The 22989-nt window shown below is 49.4% G+C and overlaps 1 protein-coding gene across 1 annotated transcript in view; it reads right to left on the bottom strand.

Moving 5' to 3' along the window:
- Positions 1-21807, bottom strand: part of Gmpr (guanosine monophosphate reductase) — a 36007-nt gene extending 14200 nt beyond the window's left edge. Inside the window, exons 1-5 of the mRNA XM_032884853.1 lie at positions 21503-21807; positions 14740-14859; positions 12178-12261; positions 8097-8270; positions 657-738 (exon numbers count right to left, since the gene is read on the bottom strand). Coding sequence (XP_032740744.1) covers positions 657-738; positions 8097-8270; positions 12178-12261; positions 14740-14859; positions 21503-21589 — 547 coding nt within the window. The 5' untranslated portion in view covers positions 21590-21807. The remainder of the gene's footprint in view (positions 1-656; positions 739-8096; positions 8271-12177; positions 12262-14739; positions 14860-21502) is intronic.
- Between the last annotated feature and the right edge of the window lie 1182 nt (positions 21808-22989).

The following is a 22989-nucleotide window of genomic DNA, read 5'->3' as shown; positions in this document are numbered from 1 at the left end:
TGTCTATGGTCTTTATTTCCTTCTCTCTGATGCTAGTGTCTGGATGTCCAGGGCAGTATTTTAAAACATAGGCTTGGCTATGGGAAAAGGGAAGGCAAACACCAGCCAGCCCCACTAAGAAGCTACATCTCACAGGTTAAGGCTGGACTGGCGCTAGTTGGTTTCCTTTAATCAAGAGACCTATGGCCTGAGCAGTGAATTAGTATCAAGTGGGGAACCAGTGGGCCACAGGTCATGTTCAAATGTGGCCTCTTAGTCACAAGTGTTTGGGGTCCTTCAAACATTCACACGGACATCGTCATTCTGGCTAACTTTGCTTGTGGATTCCCCACTAACCTTTCTCTTCAGAGTGTATGGGTCATCAGTGACTTCTGCGGTCTGCTCTCCCACTCTAAACAGAACTTCACAACCAACCACATGTCTGCTCATATAGGAGGTGCTTGGGGTCATCAGAGAGCCGTTCAGTGACATCTCAGGAGCTTCGTGGGGAAAATCAGATCTTCCAAAGGAATGTGCCTTGAACCTCTCAGTGAGTACTTTATGGTTCCTGTGTAGCCTCCCTTCCAGGAGCCCCGAGCCCCAAGGCCTCTGCTCCCCACAGTCAGCCCTACTGTGATCTCCACAGTCAGCCCTACTGTGATCTCCACAGGTCTCACCTGGTCCGACTCCCACTTTGATGATATCTGCTCCAGAAAGGATGAGCTCCTCCACCATCTCTCCCGTCACCACGTTCCCTGCCTGTGACAGGAAGAACATCACCAGAAATGACTCTGGGGCCCGTTTGGGGGTCATGGAGTAGTCAGTGGGGAGTTTCACTCCTGACTCCAAGGGCATGTGTGCACTGAGGCTACCGGGGTTCCAGGAGACAAAAAGAAAACAATACCCCCAGTTCTGAAGCTGAGTTAGGTCTGAGAACTGGCGAGTGTGTTTCCCAGATTCCTCTTCTGCTAAATTCTAGCACAGAAGCTAATACCAGAGACCCCTCTTGGAAAGTCACCTGGGTGACGTAATTGCATGAGAAGCTACTGAAACAGAAAATCCGTGAGTGTCTAGGTTGGGGCTCGTGGAACAGCTCAACGCCAATCAGGTCAAAACAAAAGTCTTCTATGGAACCCCAACTCCACAAGCAAAGAGGCACACCCAGCTGATCGAAACCCTGAGCAATGGGCACAGGCTACTTAGGCACCCCCGAAAAGCCCTGGGCTAGCTCAGTAGAACCCAGAAAGCCACGGTTAGAAAACTGACCTTCTCGTGATTGAGAAAATACCCAAGTATCTGGCCCTAGTCTGGGGTTCCCACCTTGGTAGGAAAGGGCAGGCAGGCCCTGATGGGCCCTATGCCACTGGCACGGGCTCTGTGTACAGATGGAGAGGAGCTTCGCTCCTAAGAATAGACCCGCAAGCCAGGAAGTGGCGGAACCCATCAACCACAAGAATGCATCGACACTGGAAATCGTACAAGCGCTCTGACGGCAGGAGCTTGAAAGAGCAAAAAATAGCCCTTCTATTACAACTCACTGCCCCATAGATGCTTCAGCGGATAGCCAGGATGCTTGGCAAGATGCCCTTCACTGCGTTTTCACAACCGTGCAAAGTCACATTTTGCAAAACACATCCTTTACTCTTTCTACTCTCACTGAAGCCCCAGTGTCCTTTCGCTGAATGAATTCCCTGACAGAAATATTCTTTTTTTCTTTTAACTTTTACAAAACAACTTGAACTCCACGGAAAGGGTGTTTAGAAAGAGGTGATGAGGCCGGTGTTACAGCACCGGCTGTCAACAGAGAATGATGACAGATGTCACAGATGGGAGACCGGAGTTGGGGTAAAAAGCCGTTTCCCTCAGCAGAGTAGTAAAAAGGCACAGTTAGAGCTGTCTGTACAAGAATGACATGCGTGCGAGTAGATGATACAATCAAGGGATGGCCATCGAGAGAAGAGCTCGTGTAACTATGACAAAGGGTGACCAGTGGGAATATATGGAAAAATCATAAGCTCCATTTAAAAAAAAAGACAATAAAAACAGAGAGAGAGACAGAGGCGTGCTAAGGTAACTTTATATGCCAGTAGGAGTCTACCTTTCACCTACCAAATCATCACAGGTCATGAACACTAAGTCCAAAAAAAGAATTAAAAAAAAAAAAGAAAGAAAAGAAAATCCCATTAACTCTCTCTACTAGTGGGATACCTTTTCTAGCCCAAGTTTTCCTGGACAAGTGCTTGTCACTTGTCCCATGAATTCTTAGACTCTCTTCCAATGATACCATTGCAGGCAGGGCCAAAGATTTAGACACAAAGACGTGCCATTCGCCATTTGCAAAGTGAAAACTATTTTTCCCCCACAGGAATGGTTCTGCATGATATTAGGAAGACCCTACTCAGATAAAAGAGGACCTAGTTGGAAACAAAGGCGACATTCAGATTTTGCTGTGAAGTTTCTGCAGAGGTGGCCCCTGGACTTAGGTCTGTGGGTAGGGAGGGGCTGGTCAAGGATGATTAAGGGAAGAGGCTGGTCTCTGTCAACATGAAACACCTTGTGTAGGGAGTAGATACAGGCTTGAGGGTGTGACAGCCCCTGGAAGCCTGATAGGCCCCTTCACTATGGTAGTTTGTGCATGTTCACTTCCTGGACGGCCATGACCAGACAAAAAACCATGAGCCCTAATCTCAGACACTGACGCAGGCAGGAAGCACTTTCTGCTGGGCATCCCCACTGCCCCAGTGGCATGGCTTCTGTCTGAAATTGTCCCCAAAGCTCATAGGAAATGCTAGGTCCACAGAGCAGCAGTACTGACAGGCGGGGCTTGGGAGTGGAGGGATGGATACCTAACTTCATGAGCTCTTTGGAGGGGTGGGAACAGGTACGTCAGGAGATGGGGCTCAGCTGGAGGAAGTGGCAGCTGGCGGTGGGGGTGGGGCGTATCTTTGGAGGGCGTGTCTTATTCCTACTGTCTTCCCCTCCCAGTCTCTGCTTCCAAGGAGGTGCATGCTCTTTCTCCCCCAAATACACCCTTGCCATGATATTCACCTCCACACAGAGCCAACAACCACAGAGCTACACGACCATGAAGTGCAATTTCTGAAACCAAAATGAACCTTACGCTTTCTAAGACAATGTCAGGAAGCGGACTGGTATACCCTGGGGGAGCAAACTGCGTTCCATATTCAAGTCCCAAAGGAAAGGATCCCTGGGCATGGGGACACACGCCCACAGTCCAAGCAGCCTGGAGAGGTGAGGCAGTTAAGATGCCAAACTTAAGGCCAGTGTAGACAAACTTAGTGAGGCGCTGTCTCAAAGTTAAAAGCCAAAAAGGTGGTTGGGGGTGTGGCTTAGTAAGCATTCATCAATATGTTCAAAGCCCAGGGTTCGGTCCCTGGTGGGGAGGGGGAGGGAGTGAGACAGTCTCGTGTAAAGATCTGAAGCTCTATGTTCAATTCCCAGTACCGATCAAAAAAATGGGGGGTAGGGGGTAGGGGAAAGAGACTAGCTACGCTGAATCTGTGCTGAATCTGTATTAATCCACTTAAAAGAGTCTCTAGAATTTTCAGCAGGCAAATACTTAGGAATGGTCAGAAGCTTCTCTCAGCCAACACTTCTGCCTCCCTTCCCCAGCTGGCCATAGCCGAACAGCAAGCAGACTGTTCCGAGGAACCCTGGCCTGGTACAAAGGCCAGGGATCGCCAGCTTCTGTGAGGATTCTAAAACCACTAGGCATTCATTCACTGGGTACCCTTCAGCTCAGAGAACACCAGGGGGTAGTGGATGTTAGCGCCTCCTTACAGTGCCTCTGGAAGCCAGAGAGGAGAAATTAACATTTTCAAAACCGCCAACAGCCAAAGGCGTGAGCATCCGCTGGAGGTTTCTGAATGAGGCACAGAATTTCAGGGGTCAGCGCAGGCAAAGAATGGCTTGGGAGTAAACATCTACCTCGCCAAAGTCTTCAGTTCATTGCTGGGGAAACCAACCGGAGCGGTGAAACACCTCCTGGCCTGGCGGGCCAGCAGGCACTGCAGAGGTCCTTGCTTCTGGAGGCCGTCCAGAGGCCTGTGGGAAATCCTGCTCCCGCTTTACAAGTCCTGGCTCTACACTTGCGACACACGCTTTCCCTAGGCTCCCCCTGCACCCCTTTCCTGCACTGCTCTATCTCCTCTGGTGTTTGTTCTTGAGGATGGCACACAATTCACCCCAGTTTGCAAACTGGGCCCAAGCTTGGCCCTTAGCACCAGCCATTTCCAAACGCACATCATCTTGAGAAGTGGGGCTTGTCTTTATTTTTGCGTGTTCATGTGTGTGTATGTGAGAACACATGTATGTGCAGAAGTGTGGTGGTCAGAGGTCAGGCTCGGGTGTTCTGCTCCTTAGGAAACCATCCACCTTGTTTTTTGAGATGGGATCTCTCCTTTCTACCTGAAACTCTCCAATTGAGCTAGCTTGGCATGCCAGTGAGCTCCAAGGAATTGCCTCCTTTTCCCAAGTCAGGAACACGAGAGTCAAAAAGTCCCCATAGGGCTCTCAGGGCATGAGCTGCCATGTTGGGGTACACTGTATGAAGTTGTGTCTCTGTCCTTCCTCACCTACCTAAGGCATTCTCTGATTGGCTTTAATAAAAATCATGGCCAATTAGCTAGGCAGGAAGAGGAAGGCAGGACTTCCTGGGAGGGAGAAAAGAATTCTGGGAAGAAGAAAGAGGAAGCCCCTTTGCCAGCAGACATGAGAAGCAGAAGTGACTATGGGCCTGGAAGGTTTTAGCTAGTCATGTGGCTGGATGGGACTAGGTAGTCAGGTTAACATAGATGAGCTGGCTGAGAGTCTGGTATCTAAGGCCTAAGGCTTTGAAATATTAAAAAGGTCTGTGTGGTTATTTGGGGAACTAGCTGGTTAAGGGATAACCACTGCTGTGTTAATTTCTAGCATTAATTAATAGATACAGAATATTAATAATCATTTTACACTGGAAGTCTTCAGGAGTGCTGTGGTCCGAATGTCTGTGTCCTCTTAAACTTATGTCCTGACCCTAACCAATGGGGCAGTAAGATTAAAGATGAGGCCTTTCAGAGGTCTCTCATGAATGCATTACTATTCCTTAGAAAAAGGCAGAGGGAGCATACGTGGGCCTTTCTGCAATGTGAGGACATGCCCACAAGTTACCTGCAAAGGAAGAGTGTCACCAGGCACTGGCAGACCTCAGCCTTGGACTTCCAGTAAGTTTCCATTGTTTGTAAGTTACCCTGTGTATGGTATTTTGGCAGCAGCCTGGAGGAAGGCACCGAGTTGGTAGGTTTAATGGGGCTGCAACTACCAAGTGGGGGTTTGGTGGGAGAAACTGAGCAAGACACCTGGGAAACGGCAATGGCCTTCAGTCACCAACACAGCTGACAAAACAGCAGGGAGGATCTCAAATGCACCTTGGGGGCAAAAGCTGGCACATTAGACCAACAGGCTGACCACTCAGGGAGAGCCTGGAGCGGGCTAACTCAAACCCTGTTGTCTAGGGATGTGTAAGTGGCTGGCGACACCACACAGCTGCCAAGAGGGGAGCAGTAACCAGAGCTGGGGAGAAGACCTGAGGTGAGAAGTATAGGTTGGGGATGGGGAGGAGCTGTAGGGTTGCTGGAGTAGGACTTACAATTACCTGTTAAACGTCCCTGTTTATGTGCTTTTCATAGTTCATAACGCTACCAAAGATGTGAAGCAGAACCGCTAGGCCACCTCCTAAAGCCTGTGCCGTTTCCTATTAATCCTTTACAAGCACCGGAGGCCAAGAGAGCAGTAAACAGGCGCTCAGTTGTTAACCCTCCTTGTGTCCAGTGCAACTAAGACAGGAGAAGTAGATTCCACCCTTCTGACCTGCCCAGACCCCTCCGGACCCCTCAGGACCCCCACAGAGATATCCAGACCCCTGCAGATCCTTGTGGAACCCCCAAACCCTTACAGACCCCTATGATTCCCTACAGAACCCTCCAAGTCTCCTGCAGATCTCAAGACCCCTGCAGGCCCACACACAGATCACAGCAGCCTCGGGTCCTCCCTTCTCTCCTCACCCATCTCTCATGGAATCCATGAAGGGCTCCATATTCCCAACAAATGCGTGTTGAGAAGTCTACCTGCCCGACAGGAAATCAAGGAAGTTAAGTTTAAGGTCAAGTGCTATCCATGGCCACCACATCCCAGTCAGGGCCTGGGGTATCTGTTCTTCTGGAGTTCCAGGGTTTTTCTTCCCTGTTTTAAGTGTCTTGAAAGTTACCACAAAGGCAATTGACAGGGTCATCAGGTGGGGCTTGGAACTAGGTATGCATGAGTGGTTCTGGACATGGGAAGGGATAGCAACTCCACCGTGGCCTGGTGCAGGCCTTCCAAGTAGAAACGAAGGCACTGTGCCTCTCACCGATCCTGCCCAGTGGCAGGTGAACACGGACAAACAAGTCCAAATGTGTCACATGAGGGATGGTCTTTATCGTCGGGCTGCCTTCCAAAATCAGTTTTGTTATTTTATGTTATTGTGGTGTTCTAATAAGTCCCCACATCTAAGAACAAAGCAAGAGTTTTAGATTCCTGGTCTGCAGTAAATGTGGGATAACTGCTCCTAGTCTTTACCGAGACGCTGGGAAGGAGAGAAGACACTGTTATCTCCCTGCGTGTACTTGGTTCGTGTACTTGTGGATATACGAGAAAGCTAAACCCCTACTCTCATGTGCAACAAAAGCACATGGTTTGTAATCAAAACACATGGGCGTTTCCCCAAGCACTAAATAAGTCCCCCACAGAACGTCCTACAACGTAGCTCAGTTCATTGTGCCTGGACATAGTGTCAGATCCCACAGGTCTGAGCTCAGTCCGGTAAGACTGCTTCACACTTGAGAAACCAACCCGGAGCAGTAGGCTACAGAGCTCCTGCCTGGCATGGCTTCAACTCCCAAGTCCGATGCTAGAGTGACTCACGGACTCAGACACACACGTTGGCTGGCTCTCTAACTCAGCAAAGGCTATGAAGGATATAGAGAAGTCAGATGGAGATCCGGCTCAAGGGAGGGTAAGCTCTAAGAGGAGTGGTGTTGGGAATCCAAGTCAAAGGCTCAACAGAGAGAGAATCTCCTGGCAGCTTTATCCTTAAGTCTATGTCAGGGAGTACAGGCATGGGTGTGGAGGGGCTCCCTCGGAGGAAGTAGGTTGACAAGGGAACGTCTTAGAAGAGGAATACCTTGACTGTGGCCCATTTTCATTCCCATGAGGTGATTTCTTATTACTTATTTTTGTTGTTATTGCTGTGATAAAAATACCATGACCAAGACCAAAAGCCACTTAGTAAAGAAAGGTCCCTAAAGAGACAACTGAACCATGCTTACTTCTTGACAGGGAAATGTGAGGCAAACGGGTTTCAAATCACCGAAGCGTCATGGCCTGAGTCATGAACTGGTCATTCTCTACATCCCATACTAAGACCAATAAAGATGGGCATAATAATAGTCCTCCCCCTAAAAGCCCAACTGTGACTCTAAGGACTGCCTCTTCCTTTCAGGCAATTCACCCTTGTGAGCAGTCAACATACCTTTAGCAGGTAAAGGTGTTAACCATTAGGAAAAATACCAAAAAGGAAGGAAAAGTAAAAAAAAAAAACAAAAAACAAAACAAAAAAAAAAAAAACCCAAAGGTATTAGATATGACACCATTACTGGCAACCCACCATCATTTGACTCACACAAAATGATTATGTCGCCAAGTCCAGCCCTAGTGGCACAACTAGCTATTGATCAGCCTGGCTGGAGTGTGGGACAGTTGGACTGAAACCCTAGCGTGTGTTTTCAATGTTAAATAGACTCTATCGTGGGGGTGGTGAAGAGCCCCCTCCCTCTCTTTTACAGGTCACACCTGATAACAGACAATAGATGCTACTTAGCAAAAATAAGGAACCCTGATTTCCATCAGGATCGCATTCATGTCTTAGACACTGATCTTCCCTAGCGTCCTCCTGTCCCTTTCCTGGGGATTTGCAACTCCTCTTGCAACAAAAGCTATGGAAAGGGGGCAGGCCCCACCTCAGTCCCCAGCAAACCACGTCTCCCAGCTTCCTCGTCCTGAGAGCATCCTACCGTACTCACCATGATGGTGTGTTCGGGAAATTTGGATCGGACCAGTTTCACGAATTCCACAAAATGTTCCGAGTACCCATTGGCCACATCCAGGCAGATGAACTTCACCTGAGGCACAGCTTCCAAGATGAGGCTCATCTTCTCGAGATCATTCTGCCCGCTGCCAGAACTCACGGCTACATGCTGTGGCAAAGCGTGGCACAGACAATGGCCATGAGCAGTGGATTCGAAGGAAGACCCACCTTCCCTCCTTCCCTCCCTCCATCCAGCGACCCCCCAAGGTGTACCCTGAGCAAACACAGAGGCTCAAACAGCAGCAGAGGTAAAGGAGACCTGCTCCTTCCGTGATCTAAACTTCATGTTTTCTTTCCCACCCTTGACCTACACCCATCCTTGAACCTGGGTCTCGGCAACAAAGCCTCCCAGTGAACAAGATTCTGAAACAGTCGGGAGACCTTGTCCTTGGCTTCTACTCCGTTTTCTCAAGCTCAAGTGTGTGGAGCTACTGGTGCAGATGTGTCATATGGAGGAACTCACAGAAGGACGACATAGGAAGTTTCCAGAAATAACGAGTGAGGGCAACAACAATTGTTTACAGATTAAGGAGCCGTGTGGCTAGGATAGGACTCAGCAGTAAGCATGCCTAAGGTCATTCTCCACTGAGCTCAAGGTCATCTGACCCACACTAAACCTGTGTGATGAAGAATAGTATTATCCACTTGAGAGAATCTAGAATGACCTGGGAGACGGGTCTCATAGGCATGGCTTTGGGAGATATCGTGGTTAAGTGAATTGAGGTAGGAGGACTGTAGCACCGATCCTTTGCTGGAATGCTGGGATACTGGGATGATGGAATGATGGGATGATGGGATGATGGGATGATGGGATGATGGGATGATGCTGGGATGATACTAGGATACTAGGATACTGGGATGCTAGGATACTGGTATGCTGGGATACTGCAATGGAGGTGAATGGAGAGAAGGCACAGAGTAGCAGAATTCACGCATCTGCTTCCCGATTGTGGCCAGATGCCTCACCCTCCTGTCACCTTGACTCTCCATCACGCCCCTCTGTACTCTTGGACTGTGAGCCAACATAAATCCTCCCTTAAGCTCCTTTGGTCCGAGTATTTCAGCACAGAATTAGAGGAGGAAAACCAAGACATCATATCCAAAAATGAACAAATAAATAAAACCAGGGGCTGGAGAAATGGTTCAGTGGTTAAAAGTGCTTACTGCTCTCTCGCAGAAGACCCAGTGTGGTTCCCAGCGCCCACACAAATGCTTACAACCATAAGTAACTCCAGTTCCAGAGGATCCAACACCTTCCACTGGCCTTTGTGGACACTAGGCATACATATGTGTACATGTGAGAAAACACACGTAACAAATAAGTCTTTTTAAAACTACACTCAGATCGACGTGGGTCTTTGCTGCTTTATTTTTATGCATATGATATATATGCAATAATTAGCTATGTGGCGTTTGCACTGTAGGAGGCGGCATGCATCATAGAAAAATGATTTAAATCTACAAGAGAGTATGTATAGGTTACACGTAGACTTACTACACGGCCTGAGCAACCAAGGACTTTGGCATCTGCCAGGAGTCTGAGACTAACAGCTAACAAGGAACGTCTATACCCTTATATCAAGGGTGAAAGAGTTTGTATCGAGCCAGAATTACTTTATCTCTTAAGCCAACTTTTTGTAGCAAAAGTCCACACCTAACTAATTTAAATCATAGCGAAAGCAACCTCGGCCGCACCAGCATCCAAAATCATTATCTCGTTAACCAACGACCTCCCCACAAAGAGGCAGGCCCAGACCTCATTGCTGGATTTGGCTCAGAACCAGTAGAATGTACTGGGAGGAAACTCACTCATGTTATGGCAGGGCTGATGGTATCATCTTTAAACGCCCATTTACTTAGTGGAGCAGGGCTACTGAGACATAGCAGCACCGCACGTGAGACACCTATACCGGACAGGTTTGTGTCAGCTCGACCCAAGCCACAGTCGTTTTGGAGGAGGGAATCTGTGGGCAAGCCTGTGGTACATTTTCTTGATTGATGTGAGAGGGCCCAGCTCACTACAGGCAGTGCCTCCCCTGGACTGGTGGTGTCGGTGATAGAAGAATTCATGCTGGGCTGGAGAGATGGCTCAGCCATTAAAGGCTAGGCTCACAACCAAATATACAAGAATGCATGCCAAGCAAACTATAAGCCCAGAAGCAGCAGTCACCCCAAGGTTCAGTTTCTGCCGGTCTCAAGTTCCTTCGCTGACTTCTCTAGATGACGGACTGCACAGTGTACACGCCATAAGATGAAACAAACCCTTTTCTTCCCGGGGTTACTTTTGGTCACGGTGTGTCACCACAGCAACAGAAACCTTAACCTAAGACGTCACCTTAGGTACACAATGATTTTAGGTTATCTAGTTACGCCATTATTAAAGAACACGTTCCCGGTTCCCAGAAGGAATTTTATTTCCTTTACTTAATTTCTTTTGATTTTTTTCTTTCTTTTGTTCTTTCTTTTGTTCTTTCTTTCTTTTGTTCTTTCTTTCTTTTGTTCTTTCTCTTTCTTTCTTTCTTTCTTTCTTTCTTTCTTTCTTTCTTTCTTTCTTTCTTTCTTTCTTTCTTTCTTTCTTTCTTTCTTTCTTTCTTATAGCACTGGGTACCGAAGGTAGGGTACCACACACTTTTCACTCCTCACAGATAAATCCCGGATGAGCTCCATCCCAAACTTCTTCCTTTTTTATTTGAGAGACAGGCTAAGTTGCCCAGGCTGCCCTTGACCTTGAGCCCCTCCTACCTCAGCCTCTTATGTAGCTGAGATTATAGGCTATGGCACTGGGCCTGGCTCCAGACAAAGCTTATGTATTACTCTCTAACTCCTTCCTCCTGCTACCAGGCCCAGAGAACTAAGTCTCATGTATGTGACATCTCCACATAGGTGTCCAGCACGGGCAGCTAGTGTCACTGAGACCACAATGGTGGCTCCTGCATTTGATTTTCCACTCAGCAAAATGCTCTCAGGGTTTGCTCACACTGTAAGAAGTCAGCATTCCATTCCTCTTGTGGCTGGACAGCATTCTATCGTATTGATAGGTTTTATGTGTTTGTCTATCAGTTTAGACGTTTGAGTTGTTTAGCTTACGTTTCCTGCTTTGGGGCTATTGTACATGTGATGAGTACCCATGACCCAGTGCACGTGTGAGTTACATGGCTTCATTTCTCCTAGAAATGGAACTGTTAGTCATATGGTAACTCGAGCTTCCTCTCTCGAGTGTCTCAGTCAGGGTTACTATTGCTGGGATGAAACAGGCCGACCAAAGCAATGTGGAGATGAAGGGTTTATTTGGTTTCCGCTCCCAGGGAAATCGGGATAGAACCTCAGGGAAGGAACCTGGAGGCAGGAGCTGATACAGAGGCCATGGAAGGGTGCTGCTTACTGGCTGGTTCAGCCTGCTTTCTTAAAGAACGCATCCCAGGGATGGTCCCAACCGCAATGGCCTGGGCCCTCCCCCTCAGCCATCACTAAGAAAATGCCCTAGAGGCTTACCCACATCCTGGTCTTATGGAGGAAGCATTTCTCAGACGGTTATAGCTTGTGTTAAGTTGACATTAAGCCATGATTAGGTCATTTAAAAGGGCAGCTACATTCCTCCCAACCATCTATGGGTATTCCGATTTCTCCACATCCGCAATGATTCTCACGTCATCCTAATGACGGCTATCCCAGCAGGGGTAGAACAGAGTGAAACAAAAGCCAATTTGTTGTCATTAGGATGCACTATCTGTAGCCAGGAAAAAGCGGTTTGATTGGATTCACCTGGAAATCCGTGGCAGGAGGCAAGGCGGCTCTGGGTATTGATGTGTGTTCTCCAAGGTGAAGCCAACACCACAGGTAACTCCTGGCATTTTCTAACTGTGTGTGGGGGTGGCAGGGGGAGGAGCGGCAGGTTCCCTCAGCATAGCCCTGACAGCGACCCGCTAGCATCCTGTGCACCGAATCAAAGGCTCCTGACATCGATGCAGACTTTTCATCCCCCTCAGCCCTTGTCCCGGTAAAACTTGTCATCGTACCTGCAGGCATTCGGGGTGATTTTCAGCAAAACGTTTCCAGTCATCCAGGGAGTAATGCTTGTGAACGGCTGTGAACATGGCATGCTGGGAAAACAAAACCGGATTGTCAGGAGCGAGCCGGGGGAGCCCATCTCCCCCACCTCCCTGCCTGCCGGGGTAAGCCACAGACAAAAAAAGCATCTGCAGCTGCCTTTCATGCCTAGTTTGCTCTGAATGTGTCCCTGGGAGCCAAAATCAAACAAAGGTGTATGCAGTGAAGCCACGAATCACAAAACGATCTCCTGCTCTGATATGATCAGACAATGTGTGTTCAGTCTTGGGAAGCCCTCGCCAAAAAGGCGAGAGAGGGGATAAAGGAGCTTTTCCACCCAGCTCGCCCACCTAGCTCTTGCCCACACCCAGGGCAGGTCAAGAGCACACACGCAGAGGATTCCCTAGACCAGAAGAGTGATCACCCTAATGCAAAGGCTTCTGTTCAGCCAACCAAAGAACCTTGCCTTACACCCAAAGCTCCCCCCAACTCACAGCCTAAATGCTTTTTGCTGAAAGCCAAGAAGAGAGGGCGTTACGTTAAGAACCTCTCTGGCTATTGAACCAGAACCTATCAGGCCAATGCACTGCAAACACCATGGGATTCTCAGAACAACTTTGAATGGAATTACTGTCATTAGGAGCGGAAATGAGGGTTAAGAAATACAAGACATCTACAGCAAAGCTGGGTAGGGTGGCACGGGCCTAAAACGCCAGCACTTAGTACTCTGGAGGCTGAGGCTGGAGGAATGGCGGCAGGTGAAGGCAAGCCACGACATAGCAAGACCCTACCTCCCAAAGGAGTATGGGTCCAAGGAGGAAGAGATAACCAATTTAGCGATTGCTTATAGCGATGGCCCAGAATCAAACTTCTCTGCTCCGTGGCCTCTCCTCTAACTTCTGAGTCGCCCTACACCTCTCCTTCCTCACACTAAGGTTCCGTGACTATTAATTCACACTGTCTGCGGATCCCAAGAGTAGAAACCTCACAGAAGCCACACGTGGTCATCCCTGCCAATGCAGGCCACGTGGCATTCCTGAGAAACATCCCATGAAGGTGGGAAGGGCATAGCAAGCTCCAGGTTCTTCAGTGAATAACAAGTATGAGGAGAAGCCAGGCTGCCTCTGTGTTGCTCCTTGAGCCCCCACGCCCTTGTAAGTGTTAGCTGTGGCTGTCACTATAACAAAGTATCTGAGGTGATTAGCTTATAACGAGGAAAGGTTGGGTTTTGGCTTGGTCTGTTGAAGGGTCCATTGTTCTCAGGACTGTGGCATATCAGCCTACCAGGCGGGAGTACAGAGCAGATCAAAACTATTCACCTTATACACCCAGCCAAGGAGTAAGGGAAAGAGGAAGTCACTGGGGCCCCACAATCCCTTGCAAGGCCACCATCTCTAATGACCGAAAAACCTCCTGCCAGACACCATCTCTTAAAAGGCTCTGCTCTTATACCCTTTAACACACAGACCTTCGGGGGACACCACAACGTACACTAAAAATTCATGATAAGCAGCCATTAAGGAAAAGATTAGGGAGAACAAAAAAAACCCACCCCATTCCTTTGGCGATTTATTTATTTGCCTCAGACTCCTTTCCTGTAGAGGGTCAGAGCTGACAGACAAACAGCCAATCCTCAGTCAGGTGGACGACCCCCAACTCCACCTTCTGAGCACGTCAGTTGAGAATCTTTCCCTCCTCTTGATGGCTTAATGATGAACGCCAGTGCCGCCTGTGGTCAGACCTGCCACCCACAGTGAGAAGCTTTTCCAACTAATCATGTTTAGCTTTGTACTTGGCAGACATGACCAGCAAAAAACAGATACACAGTTCCTGTGCTCATCTCCTCCGGAGGCCCTCTTGCCTCAGATGTGGAAGATTCTCACCCCCAAGACACAGGTCTTCGAGGCAGCAAATGCCGACACGGCTGGGATTTCCTCCATTTTTCCTGAGCTCAAGACACCAGTCAAAAGAAACCCTGAACTTGCCTTGGAACCCATCCAATTTAGAGACTCGCCCTGCCAATTCAGGAGTCCCTTTGAGTTTACCTCCTGCCTCACTACTTGACTGAAGGCTCCACGGCAAGATGTCCCACCTCTTTCTCCGTCTGCCTGAGTTTCCTCATCTGTGAAAGGAGCCTACCCCATGGAGTTACGATAAAAAAAAAAAAATTGAGAGCTACATTATAGCAGAAACAATAAACGCTCTCCAACACAGTGTGTTAAAATACTACATGAAACGTGACTGCTTTCGTTTTTAAAGGGATGACCCTATCCAATATGGCATTCATCCCGTTGCCTAATTTCTTTTTGAAAGCCTAATTTCTAAAACTATCATGGGCATTTTCACAGAAGAGCTAGAGTCAGACGGTGTCACAGAGGTTCAAACATGCTATATCTTTTGACTACAGAAGCGGGGAAGATATTCTCCTTGCAACCCTCAGACTCAGCGAAGAATGAGAGAGTCCAGGCATCTGACACCTCCATTCCCCCATTCTCCCAAAGAGGATGTAGTAAAGTGATTTGAGCTCTCACCTGTGACATCACCACAGCCATCTCAAATGTCCCCACAGTGTCCATGTTGGCCACGATGACGGGAATCCCTGAGTAGGTCTGCTTTGAGTTTCGAAACGTAAAGGTTCGCTCAAGGTCCACCTGTTGGCAAAAAAACACGAAGAAATGAGTCGGCTCTTATGGAACACAGGCAGAATTCCCAGTGTTCAGAGCGAACAGGGAGGACACATAAGTGTACCCCTCAGCTCCTAGACTCTCTTAGGCCCAGTGTTCTAAGGTCAGGGCAGTCCCAAGAAACCAAGTAGTGAGCTGTACCCACATCCGGAAGTGTAAACAGTCCTCACACACCCAACTAAGACACTAGATAGTCTTTCAGGAAGCCCAGATCTACGTGAGGTCTCCCCTTCCTCAGCCTCTCCAATGCCTCTGCCTCCCTCTCTCCTCATCCTGTCTCATGCTGGCCCTGAGCACACACATGCACACAATGACTCCCCCAACCCCAATTCCAAGCACTGGAGGGCCCATTCCTCTTCTAGGGAAGTCCATCCACTCTTCCCCACCAACAGTGACCCTACTTCCTCCTCCTGTCAGGTCCTCCCCATCTCCCTGTTCACCTTGAACCACACTACAGATTTACCAGCACTGAGCTACCGTTCCTCAATCCCTTTGCCTTTCCGCACCGGCAGCTGATCTGTAATCATGAAAGCTGGAGGAATACAATGCAACCATCTGTTTCTGCAGAGACACGCTGCTTGTTCCTCTGGCTTGCAGACAGCTGCAGGGAGGGCCTGGACCTCCTGAGACTGCAACTTGAGTGCGCATGTGACTAGGAGCCGTCAGGGATGCCAGTAGGATGCTCGGTCAGGACTGTGGACTTAGGAGAGTCGGATACCTAAGCAGGGTCCTCACCAAAAGCTGTCAGAGTCTGAATTACTCCCCTGACCCAGGATGGTCTTGTTCTTGAGCTTCTCACAGAGCAGCCACTCCCAAGACCCCACTGCTCAAACTCACGTCTGTTTGGGTTTGACTAAAGGAAGATACCAAGTGAAAAGCTGGAGGAGCGTGATATTTGAACTCCCTCTCCCCCCGGGCAGCTTCTACGGGGCCCCTTCAGATCTGCAGCTCTCTCAGCAGAGTCCGGTCCTTCCCATTAACTCTCATCCATTGCTGTAACCAATCTCTTAGCCATGACAGGAGGAATGTCGGGAGAGGATATGGCTCAGTCAATAAAGTACTTGTCTTGCAAGCATGAGAGTGTAAATCAGACTACCGGACTACAGAAAAGCCAGGCACATGCCTTACATACACATCCTTGCCATGAGGATGCAGGAGGTGGAAACAGGTGGATTTCTTAAAGCTGTTAGCCCAGGCTAGCCTGACCAATTTGGTAAGGTTCCAGGCCAACAACAGACTTTGTGTCAAACAAAAGATAGGAGGACCCTGAGGATCCATACAGAAGATTGTCCTGTGACCTCCATACGTACACTGTGCACATACACCACACACATGCAAGTACATATGTGTGCACACAGTAGGCTAACACATTCCCTCTTTGAAAGACTCTGTATCACTCATTGCTTTCACTGGACTGTGAGGCCAAGGCGAACTGATGGGGAGAAGCTTGAACTTTAGCCCTGCATGCGCCCTGGATCCCAAGCACAGACAGTCGCTGTCTTCAACCGGCCCACTTCTCTTTTCCATTCCGTTTAACTTGCACTTCACAGTCTGAGGTAAATTGGAGCACACTGGGCTGCAGCCCAGACCCTTTAGCCTTTCTGTTCTCTCTTGCTTCTACAAGTCCAGAAGGCTGGCCGTAAACAGTGGGCAGGCAGAGGAAGTGTGGCACAGTCATTCCAGGAACCTCCTAGACAGTGTCTCACCTCTAACGGAACCTTCCTCTGTTGGTAAAGCAAGTCCAACTGACATCCTGCAGAGAATGTCTGAGGGAGGCCATTCCTCTCAGCTCTGTGATACTACAGCCCTGTGCATGCATGCACACGTGTATGGGCGTGTGCGTGTGCACACACACATGCACACACACACACAGACACACACACATGCACACACACACAGACACACACACACAGACACACACACATGCACACACACACAGACACACACACACAGACACACACACATGCACACACACAGACAGACACACACACACAGACACACACACATGCACACACACACACAGACACACACACACACACATGCACACAGACACACACACAGACACACACACACACACACACACACACACACAGACACTCAACCTTGGCAATGAACCCTTCCCTTCCTATCTCTGCAATGCAGATTCCTGGTCCTGGAGGTATGTGGTTCAGCAGTGAAACCCATGTTTAGCATACATGGGTTTGCTCTGCCAGCAAACCTTTCCCTCCCAAATGATATAAGGCAGATTCTTCCCAATATTTAGTTCTAAGAAAGAGAACTGAAATTATCTGTCCTAACCTTATCGACCCAGACACACCACACATCATACCATACAAACACACACACACACACACACACACACACACACACACACACACAGTCCTCTTGTTCACGCAGAGATAAATACTTTAATCCCAGGCCTTTACTCTGCCGCAGCTGCTGTTGCCCGGATACAGCACCCCTGAATACCCACTCGGATATTAGCAAACTGCCCCCCCTCACCCCCAAAATAGTTTCTGTTCTCTTCAGTGAGAGAGTCAGTCTAGTCATTACCCAGCATTCTGCAGGTCTAAAGTACACACTGCCACATTTAACCACAGTTCCATGTAATGAGTGAGTCAAGCTTAAGGAGACATGACAGGAAATATGCTACACTACCCTAAAAAAAAGCAATCACTCATGGACAGGACAGAAAGGTACCAAGGCACGGTACAGGGAACAGGCCCTGCCTCCCGCCCACACTTCCTTCCCAAATCCTTATGATCACAGGAGGCAACACCTGTATGTTAAACTCCACAGCCAGCCACCTGCACGGTCATAAACAACTGCCACTTGACTCTGGTGTGAGAGAGGATTCCCTAGAAGCATGGCTGGCCTTGTGGGCAAACATTCTGCTAAGGGGACCACAAAGGCCTCAGCATCAGATTACAGTCGCTTGAGAAAGGAATTCCAGTATCCTGGCTACCTGCAACAGGCCTTCTGGGTGCTGACGCGACCCCAGGAAGCTTCTCCACTGGTCCTTGTGCTTCTGAAAGGTGCTTGGCATCGCTTAGCATCTCTGTGATCCACGCAGCCTCTAAGTGCACAGGGCGTCCTGAGCCAGAGCTCACACAATGAAGGGTGCCTTTGATGATCTCCACGAACAGGTCAAGACCTCCCCAGGCTGCGTCACTCAAAGCTTCTGTGTGGGAAGCTGTATATTTTGGAGTATCTCCCTAGCACTCGAGATGAAGAACAAATCTAGGCAAGCCTTCCTTCTAATGCCACAAAACGAAGTTTACGCGGCTGTTACGGATTAAATTGTGGCTTCCTCCAAATGGCACTGAAGCCTTAACTCCAGTACCTGTGAAATGGAAACTTATTTGAAAATAGTGACCAAGTTTGGTTGAGGTCACCTAAGGTACAGAATATATCCCTTATCAAGAGGGGAAACACTTGGGTCATGCACTCGCCAAAGGAGGACGGCTTATGGAGATGCAGTTAGGGACTATATTTGGGCATTTACATGGCAAGGGGGGGTCAAAAGTAGCCAGCAAGCCAGCAGGAGCTGGAGAACATAGAGGGTGCTGTCTCCCTCACAAACAGCTCTGGAAAGAGACCTACACCTTGGCCAGAGCCCTCCAGCCTGCCCAACCGGGAGACAGACAAGCCTGTTGGTAAAGCCATCTCTCCTGTGGTTCCCTGTTACAGGAAGCTCAGCACACAATGCCAAGGTAATAAAAACACTCAGTAACGGAGCTCAGACTCATGGAGTCCCTTCCTACTGTCCATTCTTTCCACTCTGTCCTGTTCTCTATGTCCTGTGGGCCAGCCTGTCCCAGATGGGGACTGCTAGCCCCATCTCTCTTTGATGGTCCAACAATCATGACAGAGTCGTAAGCAGATGGAAGGACATTTGCCCTGTCCTAGGACAAGGGGATGGTACTCTACTGTGTATATTCTCTAATCCCACCTTTCGAAATCTGGTGTTAATATGTTAAAAGTTAAAACATACGAACAAACAAACAAGCGAAAGAGAATCTTGTTGGCTGAGGAGATGGCTCAGTCGTTAAAACGCTCGCCCTCAAACATGAGGACCTGAGTTTGATTCCCAAAACCCAAGTTAAACAGTTGGGTATAGTGACACACTTACAACCCTCGAGGCCAGGCGGAGCTCCCTGGAGAGTGCTGGCCAGCCGCACTAGACTACTCCGCAAAGTTTTGGACCAGCGAAAATAAAATAATATCAAAAATAAAATAATAATCATCTTTTAAAAGGTGGACAGTGCCTGAGAAGTAACCCCAGAGGCTGACCTTTGGCCACCACTAGTGCATCTGTGCACACACATGTGTGCATGCAAACACACATGACTATGTTCAAAGAAGCAAAAAAAAAACCTTACTTAAGAAGTGGGGTAGGGTGGGGTGCTAAAGCCAGTACTGGGTCCCATGGAATGATGGAAGTCCCATGTGTCTCAGATAAGTCCAAAAATTAACAAACCCCGTGGCACGTCAATCTTTGGTACCTGGAACTAGATAGACACTTGGGAGATGTCTTGTCTGCTGTCCCATAAACGCATGCCTACTTTCACCAACTCTCCGTCCCCTGCCTCTGTAAGCTGATAAGTCAGGCCTGGTTCTGAGCCAACTGTTGCACTGGTAAAACCCCTCCCAGCCAGATTCTGTTCTAGGTGGCAGCCATTTTCTCCCGAGCCTCCCCCTCAAAGCTGTTGAGATGTTAATCATCTATCTACTGCCTGGCTTCCCATTTGCTCCTCGATGTTATTTCTACCTGGGCGAATTCACCTCGAGTCCCTGGTTGTACCTCTGCCAGAAATCACAAGAGACACTGAGCTGGAACATTAGAGAGGCCAAGGCATTCCTTCTGCAGTGCCAAGCAAGCAAAAGTCACATTATCCGAGCTCATCCACCAGGCGGGAGTGGCCAGCCCCAGGAGGCTAGACCACAAACAACTGGAACTGCATGCTAGGTCGCTCTCTCACAAAAGCTACCATAGGAGCATCAGTCCTCGAGGGCACCAATTCCCACTGTGACAGGTATGCACAGATTTCAAGGTTCAACCCAGGCTGGGACACTAAGAGTGACCATCAGCCCCAAACCAAGTGTTTCATGACATCATACTGCTCAGTCATAAATATTAACACTGCCCGGTCTCAAGAGCTTTCCTAGTTCAGAAAATGCCTTGTATGGATAAATGTGTATTTATAAATATGTATTTACTTATAAATAAGTGGCTCACGTCTAAATAAATTTTAAACAAACATTAGGGGGAAAAAAAAACCAGACACTGAAAGCCACCAAATTACTAGTCAGCCCAGAATGTAAACACTTGATTCTGACCTAGGTTTAGGAACTTACTGACTCCCAGTTTCTATTCAACACTCCAGGTGTGTGTATGGGGGGATCTCCAGTGTTTGTTTTTGTTCCAAGGGTTTGCCCTGTTCTTTAGCACGTGACAGCACACGATGAAGGGCAGGCCCAGCAGCATCTGATCTGGGTGGATAAGGGTCCATTACTTCTCCTCCCACCCCACCTCACCCATTAAGTCTTGTTCAGTTCTGCTTCCAAGCAGCCAATGCTCCTGCTTAGGGAAAGTGACTTGGTTCTACTCTCTCATTGGCTAGCCCAGGAGGCAGCCCTAATGCATACCAACCCTCAGCTGGCAGCTGCGAGCACTGCAGTCGGGCCTGGGCACCGGAGCGAGTTGTTTGCTGAGGGGATTTATTTATGGTCTTGTTTGTTGAGCAAGCGAGATGGGGCGGGCAGGCTGGCTTAGCTTCCCGGTGTCCTTTCAGGCTCTTCCTCCTGAGTTCCCCCACAGAGCAAAGCCCCGGTACAGGAACGACTCCTCCAGCGAGCTCTGCCTTTCTCAAAAACTATTTATCCTTCAAAGTCTGACCTCGGCCGTGTCCCGTCTCCACCTGTTCCCAAGCGTCCATCACATTATGGTACAACTAACTTCCAAATGGCCCGAACGACCCTCACCCCAGCGCTGTCCACTTGTCTCACTCTGGGAACTGCAGGCTGTCCCAGTACCGCAGAGTGCCACCAAGAATCAGGTCCCCAAGCTTGGCCTGCAAGACCATTTAAACTCAGGGACAAAAAAAACGAACTTAAGTGCCTGCCGGGAGCGCCCGGCTTTTCCACCCTGTTCTCAGACACAGGAACTGATGCCACCGCAGAGGCAGGTCCCAGCGCCAGGAGACACTGCTCCAAAATCCAAGAACCTGCAGTTGCATTTCATCTTCTTTTCACACTAACCTCACCGTTTCCTCTCCTCCCTGAGAGTCTTTCCTGAGACCATTCCTTTTAAAGTCACTGATCACTCGGTTGGTTGATCTACTCTGCCTCCAATGTGTCAGTGTGAACTTCCCCAAGCCCACCGCCGGTAGGCAGACGCATTTATAATTCCAGGCCGGAACTAGGCCCCCTTGTCACTGACCCTAACTAGAGACAGTCCAGGTGTAAGAGAAAACCTACTGGCCTTCCCCCTTTCTCAGGGGGGAGAGGGTGTGACACCCCTGCCTCGGGTACAGATAAGGCACCCTGTGCCTCCCTTTGCACCCACTTCCCCCTTGCCAACCCGAAGGCGGTATGCCAGCGGCCCCACCTCGGATCGGCTCTTGAGGCTGCTCCGTTTAGGTCGCAGCAGAACATCCTTGAAGTCGAGTTTCAGGTCCGCGTCTATGCGGGGCATGGTGCTAGCGGTGCGCGGTAGCTTCCTGCGGCGGAGGCGGTGCGAAGGCCGGCGTCAGTCAGGAGCTGCGGGGCGCGTGCGTACAGCGGCGCCGGGATGGCTGTGCGCAGACTGATGCTCCGTGAGCCCGGTGCGCACACCGTGTTCTTATGCCCGTGCGCCCCGAGCCCGCAGCACAGTTCCCCCTACGCTCGGCGCCCCTGGGGCGCGCCCCGCCCCGGCTCCCAGGGCCCGCCCACAGCACCGCCTACATCCCAGTCTCAGAGCTAAGCCCCGCCCCAGGCCCGGTTCCCACTGCCTAACCCACCCCCCCCTCCTTCTGCTTGATCCTAGCTGTGAGCCTGGACTCCCTAGGGAGCTCAGGCCTAGGCTGAGCTGTGAGATGTGTGCGGATTAAAAGGAGACTTGCAACAAAGTCTCCCATTCCCCAGAGGGTACCCTGGTCTTACTCATAAGGGTGAGGTTAGGAGACCAGGAGAGTGGCTGTTCTGTTCTGTTTGTTTTGTTTTTGTTTTAGGACAGGGTTTCATTAAGTAGCTCTGGCCGCCTAGGAATTCACTATGCAGACCCGACCAGTTTCCATAGTCACAAGAGATCTGCCTGCCTCTGCCTCCCTAGTGCTCCCTCCTGAGAGTCCTGGGAGTAAAGACATTAGCCACTAAGCCTGACTGTAGAATGTAGCCTTCATTATCCTCTGGCAAATATGTTCCAAAAAGAATTCCCAAACCTCCTCTATCCAGGGAGGAGCGGGGAGGCCCACTGACTTGGTGGGAAATGCTAGTCAGTGCTCAGCTCCTGCTAAATGCTGGCAGGGTAAACAAAAAGATTGCCGGAGGATAAATCAAAGTTCACGTGCAGCCTTCCTCTGGGATTTGTGAGAAAGGGCCACCTACTTTGGCATATACCTGGGATCACGTATCACAGCCCAAAGTCAACCTCCAGGCTCTAGTGACCTGGGCTCTCCGGTAACACACGATTGTTATAAATGCCAAGGCCCCTGTGACAGGTAGCCTTCTGGTTCTCACCTACCCAACTCCTTCTCTGCTATGCTAGTTCCCAGGCTGTTCCAGATGACCTGCCCTCCTCCTCCTTGTAAAGGGCAAGAGTCTCTCATCATTTGTTGCTATTTCCCACCCACGACCCCAATTATTTTCTCTACCCTCCCCACAAAGAGCCTAGCCAGGACCGGTCTTCTTCTCTCTGCTCTGGACTCTTCCAGATACCTCTGGCTGCTTCCTCGTCTACAATAAAAAGTGGGGTGGTTTGAACAAGAATGGGCCCTTATGGGTTCCTATATGTGAATGCTTGGGAATCAGGAGTGGAACTGTTTGAAGAGATTATAAGGATTAGGAGGTGTGCCCTGGATGGAGGATGTGTGTCACTAGGGGTGGGCTTCGAGC

Source organism: Rattus rattus, chromosome 14, assembly GCF_011064425.1.
Source record: "Rattus rattus isolate New Zealand chromosome 14, Rrattus_CSIRO_v1, whole genome shotgun sequence".
In the NCBI taxonomy this organism is placed as follows: Eukaryota; Metazoa; Chordata; class Mammalia; order Rodentia; family Muridae; genus Rattus; species Rattus rattus.
This window is presented reverse-complemented; position numbering and strand designations above follow the sequence as displayed.